Below are 14543 nucleotides of genomic sequence, written 5' to 3'. Positions count from 1 at the left end.
GCGCTGTACCAGTCTGGTCCTGCTGCAGCAGAAGCAGAGTTCATACAGTTGCCAGCATGCTAGATTCCGTTTGGAGATTCCAAATGCCACCAAAAGTATTTAATAAAAATGTAATAGTACTTTTTAATTTAAATTCTTTCCTTACTCTACAGGAGGTTCATGGCCAGCCAATCTCCTCCTGTGTTTCTGAGGCACAGAAGTTACTATCCCTCTTCCCTTGCCTGCACTGATTCTGTTAGAGAGGGTTAAAGTCCCTGACTAAGCAAAACCTACTGAATGGTCTTTTCAGCAAAGCACATAAGCACATGCTTAACATCAGGTATGCTTTATAAATCCTATCAACTTTGCTGAGCACAAATGGATATAAATAAATGCTTGTGCGCTTTTCTGAAATAAATCTGAAATGAAGACAGGACACGGGATTCGCTGATGCTACACAGAGTTCTCCAGCCTCACTGGGTATCAACATGACACATCCAGGTGACAAAACTCAACATGCAATCCCATCTTGACCCAGGCTGACTGGCTACTTAGACTTCACTCTTAAGTCTCTGTAATTGCTTCCCTAAGAAAAAAGGAATGCTGTAATTTGGTCAGGTTTTGGATTTGCTCCAAGTTGCAATAAAGCATCTTTGACCAATTTTTAATGATGCAGTTCACTGCATAAAAGCACAATGCTCCACTTTTAGCTAAGCAAATTTCCATTAATTTATTGATGCTATTAGATCTCTACCATTTTTGCCTCTCAAACCTTTTAAGGTTTCTACATGATACTAAACTGCCCTGTCCAGCAGTATCTTTCTCTAACCTAAACACACCTTTCATCTTGGCATTAATATGAAATCGCTAGAAGGGCTATTTTCCTATTTCCTTTTCTGTTCTGATTTTTCTGTCTTCTCCGACTGATAATAAGAGCAGGTAGAACCTCTGCTCTATTCAAAATTCTAATCTATGCTTATATCACACAGTAGCACCAAAATAAGCAATGTAAATTATATTTGAAAGACCAGTGTCAGGAGGGAGGAAACAGCAACATGCTGTGGGAATCGTGGTGTCTCTCGCAGACACTATCCGTCCGCTGCTCCAACTGCTCTAACAGGCTACCTAGGTTCCACCTAAAGAGCAGCAAACAGCTAAAGAGCAAACAAAACCCTTTTACCACATGTCCCCTAGGACTGTGGAATCACTCCGATCTACATCTGTACTCACTGTCTACCTGCAAGTCACTGATACCTAGCAGAGCAGTGGGATGGAATAAAAAGTGTCCAAGAAGGTGCCAGAATATTAAGAAAAAGTATTTCCACCACTGGCTGCTTCGTCCTTCAGCCATTAATAGGGAAAGGTAAAGGAAAAGGAAGAAAAAATATCAGCAAAGGCAGAGGGAAAACAATAAGGTGGGAAGGGGAAGGAAGGAAGGAAAATGGGTAGGTAACCTGGAACCGCTCCAAAAGCTGGAATGTTGCCTCCGTACACAGTACCCAGGAAAAGAAATACACACAAGCTGCACCAAACAGCATGAGGCAGAACAAAGTATGCCCACGACAAGTATGCTTTCCTGCTGCTGCCAAACTTAGCAGAGTGCTGCACAAAGTGCAAGGTCAGACCCACTGGCTGTAGTGAACAGAAAAGCAGACACAGTCAAGGTGACGCAGCTACCTGTTTCCTCCCTATATAACCACAACAAACTGGGGCCAGGAACATCCTCAAGCCAGCCTCAGAGGTGAGGATTTCTTTGTTTTACCTCCACATAGTCTTCTGTACACACTGAAAAACAGATTCTTCCTGTTACCATGGCACTGTTTCTGCACTGGTGTCTGAGCACAGTTGTAGACACCGATAAGAGAAGATGCCAAATCTTGGACAGGAAGGCAAAGAAAGGACAAAATTCAGCAGCCCATCACCATGAAGCCACAGACAGCTACTCTGGAAAGGCTACGTAACAGCTACAACTGCCACCTGGCAGAGGTAACCTCACCTGAACTAACACAGGTCAGTCTTGGGCCTGTTATTAACTAGTATATGATGCACGGTCACACTGTGGATTTAGACAGGGGTATATTGTTTTCTGGAGGGACTCATTCTCCAATTGTCCACTGCTTGACTGACATCTGAAGCAGTGAGGGGAGGTCATGGCACTGTTATAGTCACTCACCCAAGCCATTCAATCTGGTTTACTTTGTGATGACAACTACAGCTCCAAATATAAATGTCAATTAAACTATGACCTGAGCCATGAGAGCAAGGGCACTTGACAGACATGTTCTACCGTATGCCTCTATATATCACCTACGTGCTCTAGACCCAAGCTTCTTAACATTTCCTTCACAGGATGTACAGAATCTATACAACCAAGATCCATGCAAGTATGCTGACCAGACAAACACTGGTGTCAGCAGGTCTTAAGGTAAGCTGGAAAAAAATCATCTTACTCTCCTGGAGCAGTCTCAGGGTGAAGTACCACAGCTGGCCCAAGGCAGCGTCAACAAATGCCCCTGAAAGGCCCATTACACTCTCCCGCAGCTGGGATGGCCGCCTTTTTGACCTTCTCAGTGAGATGGACTGTGGAAGCCATCGCTAAAAGCTAACCCTGTAAAAAGGAAAGAAACTGATCCTGCTCACCACACTGCTCAAAGGAGTTTAAAAGAAATGCAGAGCAAAGTGTGCATACTGCAGAGAGGACAGGTCCTTTCAGTGGCAGCACCAGCTTAGACCTGATAAGGGTGATTGTGAAACTGCACCTCTAACTGGACAAGTATAATTAGGCAGACAGAAAAACCTCCCAAACTGACACACTCAAACAGAAAAACACAGTGCTTCTTGACATCCTCACAGGTCAGAAGAGTGGGACGAAGGGAATGTTAAAAGACTGCAAAAAGTACACGATTTGATGTCTTCTGGGTGTCTATTTTTAAAAGACTCTGTCTCAAGTGTTCACTTTGCTGCAAGTTTATTGTTTTATGCCTTAAAAACAAGGGTTCTGACTTTCCACAGCCCTGCACTTTCTGTAGTCATTTGCGCCTGTGCAATGTGTGAGCAGTGTGGGTGTAAACATTACTATTCTGGTTTGGTAGCGTTTGCCACCCACTTTGCCTAGGTGTGAATGACTGCACAAGGTGCAAGGCAATGGTGAAGGTACTGCGGGGACTGTTTTACATAAATCTTACACCCATAGTAATATGGTGCACAGATACGTAGAGAGAGCAAGAAGGCAGAAGGAAAGATCTATTAGCTATCTGCTTAAAAAGCAATCTGGCAAGAGGGCTTACCAAGCACAAGCAGCTCCACCGATTCTTCATTCTTGCCCTCCACATCATCCGGTGTGATAATAAGGCAGTAATAAAGCCCGCTATCTCCCCACATCAACTTCCCAATTTGAAGGTCTGCATCTGAAAGGCAAAAAAGAAAAATCAGGCTTTCCCTCCAACACCTACAGGAAGAGTGAAGTCATGAAAGCACCAGGTCCGTCTCCGTGTCCCAAATCCATTTCATTTCCTTACTAAGAAGAGGGGTTAACCTTATCTACAGTATAACAGTATTCAGGAAAAAGCAACAGGCTCAGGATTCTGTGGCTGTAAGTGGGAAGACAGGTAATGCCACACAGGCAGTTCACTCTGCAAGTCCCGAGAGCAGAAGGGGTAACTAATCTCACTCTCTGTCCTTCCTATCACCTAACGCCTGGGGTCCCAACAGTATTCGTGCCATACAAGAAGGGCTTAGACACCGTCTCCTCTACAGCACTTCAGCCATCTGCTGAAGAGGTTACACAGAGACAAAGGAAAACACTGCCCCTTGCTGAGGCTGATCACATGCTCTTCCACACCAAGGAGCCTCCACTTCTGGACAGGTGGTCTCCTGAGTCAAGCAGAAGCCCTGTACTTTTGAGGGACAAGGTTTCTCACACAGCCTTCCAGACCAAATGTTTTAAGGACCCTGCCACCCCCCCATTTCCACCTAACTTGACTTCACCCTGTGGAAATCTCTTCCTTTCACATTGCCCAAGGCTGTGTGGGTTTAGGTTCATGACAGGGTAAGCTGGTGAAGTCCAGAGTTGAGTAAACATGAGGTATAGGATAATTTTGGTATTTCAGAACTGGGAAAAAAAGCAGTGGAGTATGCAAGGAAGAAAACCTAGCCTGCACAGACTGAATTCATACCTCTCTTGCTGGCACCTCTTTGTTAAGGAAAATCTATATACAAAGCAATATAAAGAAGCCAGGAATAAAAACCTTGCACTTCATAAAAGGGAAAAGAATACTGTGTCAGAGCTGGACACCTACATGGAGCTGGATGAAGGGAAGCACCAAAGGAAATGGCCTTTGGGTCTAGAGTCGGTTGGTTGAATCCTAAATGTCTGACATACAACAGCTCCCTTCCAGCAGCCTTTTCTAAGGGAGTTCACTGAACAATCACTGCTGGCCTCCAGTATCCCGAACTGCTAAGGGTCTATTCCAACCCCCACCAAGCATCACTGGGGTAGGAGAGTTACCGTGGACAATGCTGACATCTCTTTCCTTATAGAAGTCCCCTATAGTGACGGCAGATCCTTGTTTGGAGGCCACGACACGGACTGTCCTCCTGCTGTCCACACAGTCCAGGTAGGGATCCCAGTCCAAGTTCCTCTTGCTCATCGTTTGTAAACCAGAAGTCGCCATACCCAAAGCTTCTCCCATCCGGTCCTGGCAGTAAGATTTAAACCTCCACTGCACCACAGCTGGTTGGGTGGAAGAAGTAGAGAAATGGCAGCGCAGCAGAGCAGGCTGAAACAACATGGCCACCTTCTTCTTCTCAGGCACAGTGACCTGCAACCCTTCCACCTCAGCTAAAAGACAAAAAACATGAGTGTTATATGCCTTGGCATTGCTTGAAGAGGGAGCATTTTATCATTGCATCATTCTCCCCACGTACATAAAACTAAGATGTCCATCTGTTTCAGGTGCTAGGGTGCAATAGTCCGCAATGTATGTAAGCATGGATGTTGGCAGCAGAAGTAAGTTTGCTTTTTTCATAGCCTAGAGCCATAAGGGAAAATACAGCATGATGGGGCTGAAGGCTCAAATATAGTATCCGTATGCTCTGCAGAGACCCCAGCACAGTGGCATGATGATTCACAGCTTCTGTGGTGGGTTCACAGATAAAGAAGAGATATTTTAGGGACGGTCATACTCCACTTTTAGAGCAGGTCAGCCAAGGGGCCAAATCCTGAGTTCGTAACAATCCCAATGCAGAATAAGTCATCCCCCCTCCCAATTTTGGTGGCATCACACCTCCTTTTTTAAAGTCAGGCAGCACACAGTGCCTAGCCCAGCCCATTGTGCACTGGTGCCCCGTTAGTGCTGCTTGCTCTGCCAAACTCTAGAGATGTACGAAGGAGTGGATCCAAATCGCAACAGCTCCTGCCAGGCCTGGCATGTAGCACTGAGCGAAATTGCTCCATGTGGGAGGTGTGGAGAAAAATGGCCCAAACACTCAAATTTTTCACATTCCCAAGGAAGAGACAGATCTCAACATGTAACGTTTATCTACTAGCTAACGGAGAGCTGCAGCATGGAGCTGATGTATCAAGGTCTCAGAGAAGATGCATGGGACTGCTGCCACATCCTTGTGTAGCTTAGGGAGAAGCCAAGAGTCAGTGAGCAATGCCAGCAGAGAGCCCTTGGGAGAGTGAGGTACTCCATCTACTCACAGAGGAATGGCCAAAACCTCCCCACGCATGCCCTCCGTTATTTCCCTCCTTCTTGCGCTGCAGGCAGCGATGACTGAGAGCACTTACACAACACTGGAAACACATGCTGACACTTTCCCAAGCAGAGATGTGCTGGCCTGTGAGGCACAGAAATAGCCCAGAAGCAAGGAAGGGGCATCTAACAGAGAAATTTGTAACCAGAGGTACTCTCTGCAGCTGAGGGGCAGCCAGGCCTGACGGTGGTGATTTGTATGAGAAAAGGGAATCAGTTTCAGTATGGGGAATGTTGACAATGGCAGTTCCCTACACCCCGTTACCATACACCCCAAGGCCCAGAGCAGTGCACAGTGAAAAAGAGAACAAGCCACAAGGAAATATGCAAGAGAACGAAGCAGAAGAGGATGCTTACACAACATCAGGAGGGACTGATGGATTCAGGGGAAGCTTATGCAGGAATGAAAGACTGAGGACAAAGAAAGGCTTCCTGATGTGGGGAAGCAGGACAGAAGGACAAATGCCAAGAAAGAAGAAAACAGACAGAGTGAGGATAAAATATAAGGGTAAGTATAGGAAGCAGAAGGACAAGCAGGATGACAATCATGGAACCGGGAAGCTTACGTTTAGCTGGAAGAAGCTGAAGAAGGTGTCTCAGCCTAGGTCAAAATAATTTCAAAGAGCTGGAGCCAGGTTGCAGGAGATTAAGAAACGATGTAGAGAGGAGAGGAAACGGAGTCAGCAAAAATAAACCACCCACTCCAGAAACTAGAGATGAAAAGGAGATGGAAGCTGGCAAAAGAAAATTAAATGACAGGAGGTATCTTTAGGATGGAAAAAAAGGGACAGACTAAAGCAGTGGAGCTTAAAGCAGACAGAGAGCAACGAATGCATCAACAGTATGGCTACAGCAGGCATGAAGTACAAGGTCAAGTTGGAGACACCTGCAGACCTGAAAAGCAAAAGTAAGCAGAGATCTCATGACCAGGAGTTAGAACAAAAGGAAAGTGAAGAGGCTGGACCAACACTGAATATTCATATCAACAAGTTATCAATGTCCAAACTACAAATCACAACAAAGTCTATAAATACAGTGTGGACAGAACCTATGGGAAAATATATTTCCGAGAGGCGAGACAGTCACTGATACTAACAAAGAGTTACTGATTTAACCCTGGGGACTGCTATGCGAAGGCTTGCAGTGCATGAGGGTGCTATGGCATTTGCCCAGGAAAGCTGTATTACGCATATTGTACTTGTGCCATGTGGAAGCTGCACAGAAGATGTCATCAGTTTCGCCAGAAGTGCCTGGACCCAAATCCAAACACTGAAGTGTGGGTGTTCTCCAGAGTACCACAAAACACAGCTGAGGTCCCAACAAGAAGCTCCCACAAGAGAGGCAGGGGCATGAGGCAGCTGCTCCACTTTCCGCAGGTGCAGGCAGAGAGATAACCCAAGAAGTGGCAGCCGGGATGTTTCTGCCAGGCCTCCTTTTCCCAGGGAGCAGAGAGGCAGAAACATGGGGGCCATGCGGCACTAAGAGAATGTCACCACTTGCTTCTAAGGGCGAACCAAGTGGTCACGTTGCCTTATTCTCTCCTCTCCAGAGACCCATGCTTCCCAAGTTGCAGCTGAATGCAAGAGACATGACAAAACACCTTGAAAAAGTAATGGGTCCAGGTCAGACCTGTATCTGGCAACCCTGTGCCTGACCCCATGCAGTCTGTGGCCAAAGCCAGCATGTGACATGAGCTGATCAAGTGACTCATCACGTTACTTCAGCTTCAGGGACAAAACAGTGACACAGTGAATATTTAAATCTTTCCCTTGTGAACGAAGTACGCTGCTTAGTAAACACAGTGCTTTCAGCTAACCATGCACCAAGGTCCTCCTTCCCTGTTAATGAGATTAATGAGTTTGGCAAGCTAGGGACTGCTTTAATAAATGATTAGCTGAGGTTTAGCAAATTCTCATCTGACTAACTTTACCCACCCTACCCCCATGTGAATGTCTATATCAAGAAAATAAAATAAAATCAGCTTTTCAGAAAACACAGGAATTCTTTTTCTACCCAAATGCATTTGGGAGATGTACAGTAAATTATCTGGCATATCCTATCCCAAGCTCTTTATTAAGTTTTGAAGTATTATTTTCAGATCCTTTCCAGAAATAGCATTTAAGAGCAACACAGTGCCTCAGACTGAGAGACTGGAGCAGTGGAAACTCTAGCTCTATTTAAGTCAAATTATATATAATTATATATGGCTGAACTGGGAAATTATAGACCTGTTATTTCCTCTGTCAAAAAAAAAAAAAGAAAGCCAACCAGAATCGATCCATGTAGCATGTCACTGTAAGAGCATCCATCAAAAAGTCCAACAGGATGTTCGACTGCCTGAAGAGAAGATGGTGGCTTTACACTGACCAGTTATGTCCATGCACATGAATTATAGAGATCTTCTTAGGACTTCCTCAACTTTAAGAAGAAACTGCTGACCTCAAAAATCTTCAAGAGACTAGCCAAAATAAGAAAAGCTGCAGATGTATCACTGGACAGAACTCTAGGCTGTTTATAGAGTAGAACAAAAAAGAGTGATAGATGTGAAAAAGGATGACAAGCTTTGTGACAGCACCATGGTAGTTCTTTGTCTAGTTTAATACAAGTAGGACTAAAAAAGAAACTGAATTGTGCTCTGCTATGTTTTGACTAATACAGACAGAGCAAGATTAGCCCTTATTTTAAAATCATCAGGGAAATTTAATTCCTGCATTGCAGAGAAGCAACCTGTTCGTTGTGAATTTCACAATGTTTGAACTTTCACAAGAAAAATCTAGCTCATGGGAGTCTCATGACTATGTGACAATTTTCTTTTCCCTCTTTCTTGTTCAGACTCAGACAAAGGTCTGCAAATACTAAACAAGTGCATCTTAAAAACACAGGTATCCTTAATCTCAGAAAATAAAGAGAGTCCATGGTTTTGTGTGTCTGTGCATGTGTATATATACACTCCCAGAGAAAGAGCTTAAAAATAATCACACTTCAGAAATACAATTGTATGGGGTTTGTCTGTTTCTCATTGGCAATGTGTATTTGTCTCCCTTCTCTGATTCTTTTCCTAAACTATCCTCAGGTTATGCATTCAAACTATGCAATCAACACAAGCTATCACTAATACATTTTAGTGGCGATTAAAGAAAATTCCAGGAAGTGATTATAGAGGGGATATTTGTAAGAGTGGAGTTGAGCCTTATGAACCTGATCTTCATAAGCGCCTTCCATAAGCAAAAGAGAGAAGGCAATTGAGAGGTGATAATTTAGGCTCTTGCTTTTCAGTTGCCCTCTGGAGAAGCCTTTGTCTCCCTGAGGCTAGATGAATCCCAGGAAGATTTAGCTTCACTACACAGCCTTAAGTTAGCCTTTATGAACAGAAGCATAGAATGGTTTGGGTTGGAAGGGACCTTAAAGATCACCTAGTTGGAAAAAAGTTGATCTGGAGCACTAATCCCTGTAAATAACAGCAAAGGCAAATACTGTAGTTCAGTGTAATAGTCTCAGGTTGCATCCTTCTCCCGCATAGGATAAGATCTGAGTCCAAGAGAAGGCAGCACACATTATTCTTCAGGTCAGCATGGGTATCGCTATCTGTGCACTCATCACATCTGTTTGCAATGATTTGGCTCACAGTACCACTTGCCTGAAGCAGTACAGCTGATGCTATGAAACTACAAAAATCACACCCCCCAACTTTATGCATGTTTATTGATAAGAGTGGCAGTTGTGCACACAGGAGAACAGAAGTCCTTGGTGCCTGAACCAGGTACCTCAGGAAAACTACTCCTAGACTATACCCAAGGGCTTCGCCAGAAAAGCATATATTCATTTAGTAAGAGATAGTCCTCCTAAGGCAGTTTATATCACTTCCCCAAACAAAATAAACTGCTGGGTGAAAGGATGATGTATCTTTCTTTTTTGCATCTTGGGTACTATGCATCACCTAAAAGTATTCTTTCTCCCCACTGCTGAATACAGCCACACCATCCACACTTTTGAATGCGGATCAAGCCTGAATCCGGAACTGCAAGATCTGGGCTTCAAGACTGAAAAGTCAGAGATGATAAACAGATGTGTAAACAGGTGAATGGAGAGCCAGTGGGATCACTGAGATTGTGTTGTACAGATTCTTGCCTACTCATGCTGGACTAAATCCAGTCCATGCAATTTATCAGCAAAAGCCATCACCATCAGATTGTGTTAAGTGGCTTATGGGAAATTAATTGCATGTCTTGGTTTGGTTCCTATCAGACTTGTGTTCTTAGCTCCGTGGCCACTAATCATCAACTTTTTTAGCCAGCAAGAAACCAATGCCTAAATAGGTCAGCTGCAGCTGAAGTGAAAGCATGGTACTGTTTTTTACAGTCCATAGCAAACCCAAGAATTTCAGCTCCCTAACTGCTCAACCTGGAAAGGGGCAAAACCAAAGCAGTCAGAGAAAAGCATGGCCTTGCACACCCAGCACAGAACCTCGGTACAAAAACACTCCAGGTGGGACACAGCCCAGACTCTGCAAACTGACTGCAGTAGACATTGGCCTCTTCCTTGCTCTTCCTCATTCTCTGTGATGCTGTCCCCAAGGCATCCCATGCTCCCGACTTCTCTAGGGAAGCACAAAGCCCTGAAATGCCAAGGACTGTGTTCAAGAGCTCAGGACATTTCATGGGCTTTTCTATGTATTGGCCTCTCTTACCAGCTTCTCTGCACTCATTACACTCTTAGGACCTGCCCCCTTCACACATTCACAGAACTCACCCTGGATGTTTTCAGATGAATTATCTCACCTTTGGCCACCAGATCAAATCCTCCCTTGTCTTACTACTGTCTGAAAATGGTTACAATGGTTAGATGGCTCCTGGTTTACAGTCTTGGTTCAGCATCCCAGAAATAATTCCCAGAACTATCACTCAGCAACTGGTTACCACCAGAAGCCTGAGAATGAAGGCTCTGCAAGCCTTGTAACACCAAGTCATAACACCTCTCCTTGGGATGGCACCGAGATTTCCACTGGTGCCAGTCTCACTCAAGGTAATCTCACAGGAATTAAAAGTAAGAAAAATGTGAGATTTCTTCCCAGTTACACTACACTTACGCTGTGTGCAGCCAGTCAAGGGAATTCGGATGAATACTTTAAATCAAGGCAGATAAAACAGTCCATCTATTTCCCTGCCTTCCCAAGAAGTCTGCTCAGTTGGCCAGGAAACAACAAAGCACAACTGTACTCCAGCATGCCCCCTCTGCCTGCTCTCCTAAACTATGGTTGGGAAAGCAGAGGTAGTAAACCTACCCGCCTTTGTACTACACCATTGCATTGCAGTGGCTCTTCTGGAGAGGGAGGGTAAACAGGTACTGAGTGCTCAATTATGGATGAAAAACTACTTAACAGGGAGAGAAGATCATATTTTAATGCGGACAGTCTTCTAACTAATTTTTCCAAGCTTAGCCTGAATCATGAGGTGGAAAAAAAATTTGCTCTGCATGTTCTATAGGTAAAATTGGAGTTCAGTCTCCAGTGCAACACTTTTCTCTAGTTTTAAATGCATTAGGAATTACAGCATTAATAAGAATAATGGCAAACACAAGGGGAGGATTCATTCCAGAATCAAGCCGCACTTGGTCGTTTACAAGAATCAGCTTTACACAGAGGCTTAAGGATACTTGACAAATTGTACCTTCTTTTTCTAGAATGAGAACAACACAGTCCCACACATATCCTAACCCGTGTCACTTCAGAGGAAGGAATAAAAGCTGACCTGCTCTTCATCCATTTGCTGTTATTATTAAACACTAGCTTTAGGCACACGGGAGAGCAGGGCAGGAGGAAGGGAAGCCAAACCAAATCCATTGTACCTCACGCAGGAATTTTGAGATTGCAGTAAGAAGTCACAATGCACAAAACCAAACAAAAGACAAATGCAAGAGCCAAAAATTAAAGACAAACAAAGTACAGAGAGGAATTATTGCTGGGAGGAAAGGAACTGCGAGTGCTGATTAGAAATTTCTCAACCCATCTTGAGGAGGGAGGAGGGGAGAGAAGGGGGCTAGAGCCTCTCTCTCTTTCTTGCTCCCTTTTGTCTTGCTGCTTCCTCCCCATCTTGCACTCTGTCTCTTACCCTGGCCCCTCCACTTCCCAACCCCCACTTCTCTTTCCCAGAGTGTAGTGTACCACTCTGGCTGGATTAGAGCTCCTTACCTTGATGCAGACCTTTCATTCCTTTGCACAGCCACTGGGGAGAGGAAAATCTTGAATTCATGTTTGCTAGCCTCTCTCCCTTTACTGTGCACACACATACACACTTACATTCACACAGACCCCCCCCGTAGCTTATTTGCTTTCTCTCAGCCATGAAAAAGGACAGCACCGCCTGCTCTATCGCTGGGCAGCAGCAGCCAGGAGGCTGGTGGGGAGCAAGCTGACACCAGCTGCCTCCATCTCCTCGTAGCACACAGCTACGGCTAACCTGTTGCCTGCCGGAAGCCTTTGCCTGCCGCGGGCGACAGCACCAGCGGCAGGCAGTCCTGTCTGAAAAGCCCAGGACTAGAGGAGACTGGAAGGTCTTCCTACTGCAGTGGTACCTCTCTCTGCATAGACCTTGCATGCTCCAAAAGGCAGTCACTGCCAGAGATCATGAACTACCTTTAAACGGAGGGAGAAAGGTGTCAACAACCCAGCCTTTTAGCTTGATGGATAAGCCCTGATCAGCCAGACATGTCCAGATAATGAAGCTCTTAAAAAAGAGGGAGGAATGTAATGTCATGCTTATCTGCACCCTGTACTCCTTTAACACTCCCTGGATGCTATTTATCAGCATACTACTACGGCTAGTAGGCAAGGAGTGGTAGTTGTGGGTGCGCTGGCACTCCAGACCAACTCAGTGAAGTGGGATATGTTTGGAAGCAGCCAAATGGCAGGGAGGGAGGCAGGGAGAGAGGATGAGCTGGAAGCTGCCAAAGCCCCAGATGAGGCTGTGAAACCCTGGAAGGGAGCAGTAGGCAGACACCGGTGTAGAAGATGACTCAGAGTGAAAAAGCAAGGAAAGGGGTGGGCGAGTGGATGGTGGGAGAGAGGTGTTATGACTAAAAGCTGAATTTACTGCTTGTGCATCCTAAATCTGAATAGGAAGAGGGAAGAGCCTGAGGTGGCAGTGGGAAATATATGCCACTTAAACCAAGTGGGTCTGTTTCTTCTTTCAGCCTGTAACCAGCCTGCCTGGCTAAGTCAGCTCGCTGCAGCTTTTCCTAAAGGCTCCTGCTTGTGCCTGGCTGCTGCACTGGGTCAGAGGAGGCAGATCCTGCCGCTGACCTGACAGGGCTCCCTCTCGCTCCCCGATTCCCGGCTGCCCTGCCGCTCTCATTCCGCTGGAATCCCGACCCTCGCCTTTCCTCGCTGTCCAGCGCTCAGACCCAGCCCCTTTTCATCTTCTTTCCCCCTGCCCTCTCCTCATCGCAGAGCCCTCTCCGACTCCCCTCCCCCTTGCTTAGGGAGGGCTTGCCCGACCTCTTTGGGAGCCGGCCGGGCGTGAGGAGGCGGGGGGTGCAGCCCTGTCCTGCGCTCACAAAGGCCTGGGCACAGCTGCACTCTCACCGGGAAGGCCGGATCCTGCCCCGCTGGAAGCGAAGACAGAGGCAGGGCAGCCCCCTCCTCTAACACCTCCATTAGACGGCGTGTGCTGCCAAAACACCGGGAAAGCAGAAGTTCCTGCAATTGTTCCCGACCCGGCGTGGGCGGGCGGGGGGAGCCGAGGTCTCTCGCCATCCCTCCTGCACCATGGCCAAGGACACTCTGCCTCCCCCGCACTCCTGTTGCCTCCCACCTTCCCCACCACAGCTGCGCTCCTCTCCCCTCAACCCCGCCGCGGCAAGCAGTGGCCCAAGCACCCCCCGCGGACAGAAGTGCCGGAGGCCCCGGAATCTGCCCCCAGAGCCCCCCAGGCAGGCAGGAGACGCTGGCTGCTTCCCCCGGTCCGCAGCGGGACCAGCCCTCTCCGCGAAGTCTCCGCAAACTGCACCGCGGGACTCCCCCCTACCCCACGGCGGCTCCCTCCGCAGCTGCCCTCCCGCAACCTGCGAGGGCAGCTCCCCAAACCTCCCTAAAGACGTAGAGCCCGCTGGGCATGGCAGGGGCACGTCGGGGCCGCCCACAGCCCTACCTGCGAGCCACAGGAGGACGATCCATCCCAGGACGTGCCCATCCATCTTCCCGCTGGCCCGCGAGGCGCGGGCGGGCAGGGAGCAGGCGCGGAGCGAGGCGGGGGCGCCGCGGGGCGGGCGGGACCATGCCGCGGGGCGGCGGGAGAGGCCCGGGGGCGGCCCCACCCGGCGCGCCCGCCGCTTCCCCGCAGGGCTCGGCGGAGTTGGCGGCGAGCGGCCGCGGCGTGCGGCTTAGCTTCTTCGCTCCGCTCCTCCCCGGCTGCCGGCTCCCGGGCGCGGCGGCAGGCGGGGACAGCGCGGGCGGGGGCCGCCGCGGGAGGGGAGAGGAGGACGGGCGCGGAGATGACGGGGACGAGGGTTCCCGAAACTGCTTCCTTCCCTTCGGCGAAGGCGCGTTTCGGTGGCGAGGTGCCGCTGGGAGGTCACCGCGGCACGTTTCTCTACGGATGCTCCAACGGGGAGCCGAGAGCGATGCGCGGCCCCCGGGGCCCCGTCCCGCCTTACAACTTGTCTAGAGAGCACTTAAAGATGTCGACTCCCACCATCCATCCTCCCCAAATTAACTGAACGTATACCTTGGGAAACGAATGTAGACTGTTCCAATTCTGAATTTCCCTGGGGTTTCCACTTCCAGCATGGACACTGCGACTAATTACTGTAATT

At 47.6% G+C, this 14543-nt stretch overlaps 1 protein-coding gene across 5 annotated transcripts in view; it reads right to left on the bottom strand.

Moving 5' to 3' along the window:
• ILDR2 (immunoglobulin like domain containing receptor 2) overlaps window positions 1-14125 on the bottom strand; it is a 44637-nt gene extending 30512 nt beyond the window's left edge. For 2 of the 5 annotated variants that reach the window (XM_086763388.1, XM_086763413.1), the window contains exons 1-3: window positions 13880-14123; window positions 4487-4819; window positions 3267-3386 (exon numbers count right to left, since the gene is read on the bottom strand). In XM_086763388.1, the coding sequence (XP_086619514.1) occupies window positions 3267-3386; window positions 4487-4819; window positions 13880-13925 (499 nt within the window). In that variant the 5' untranslated portion in view covers window positions 13926-14123. Of the gene's footprint in view, window positions 1-3266; window positions 3387-4486; window positions 4820-13879 lie in introns of all 5 variants that reach the window. The other 3 variants (XM_086763423.1, XM_086763397.1, XM_086763406.1) reach the window with 3 other exon arrangements.
• Window positions 14126-14543: the final 418 nt, after the last annotated feature.

This window comes from Chlamydotis macqueenii, chromosome 1, assembly GCF_036417535.1.
Source record: "Chlamydotis macqueenii isolate bChlMac1 chromosome 1, bChlMac1.mat, whole genome shotgun sequence".
NCBI lineage: Eukaryota > Metazoa > Chordata > Aves > Otidiformes > Otididae > Chlamydotis > Chlamydotis macqueenii.
This window is presented reverse-complemented; position numbering and strand designations above follow the sequence as displayed.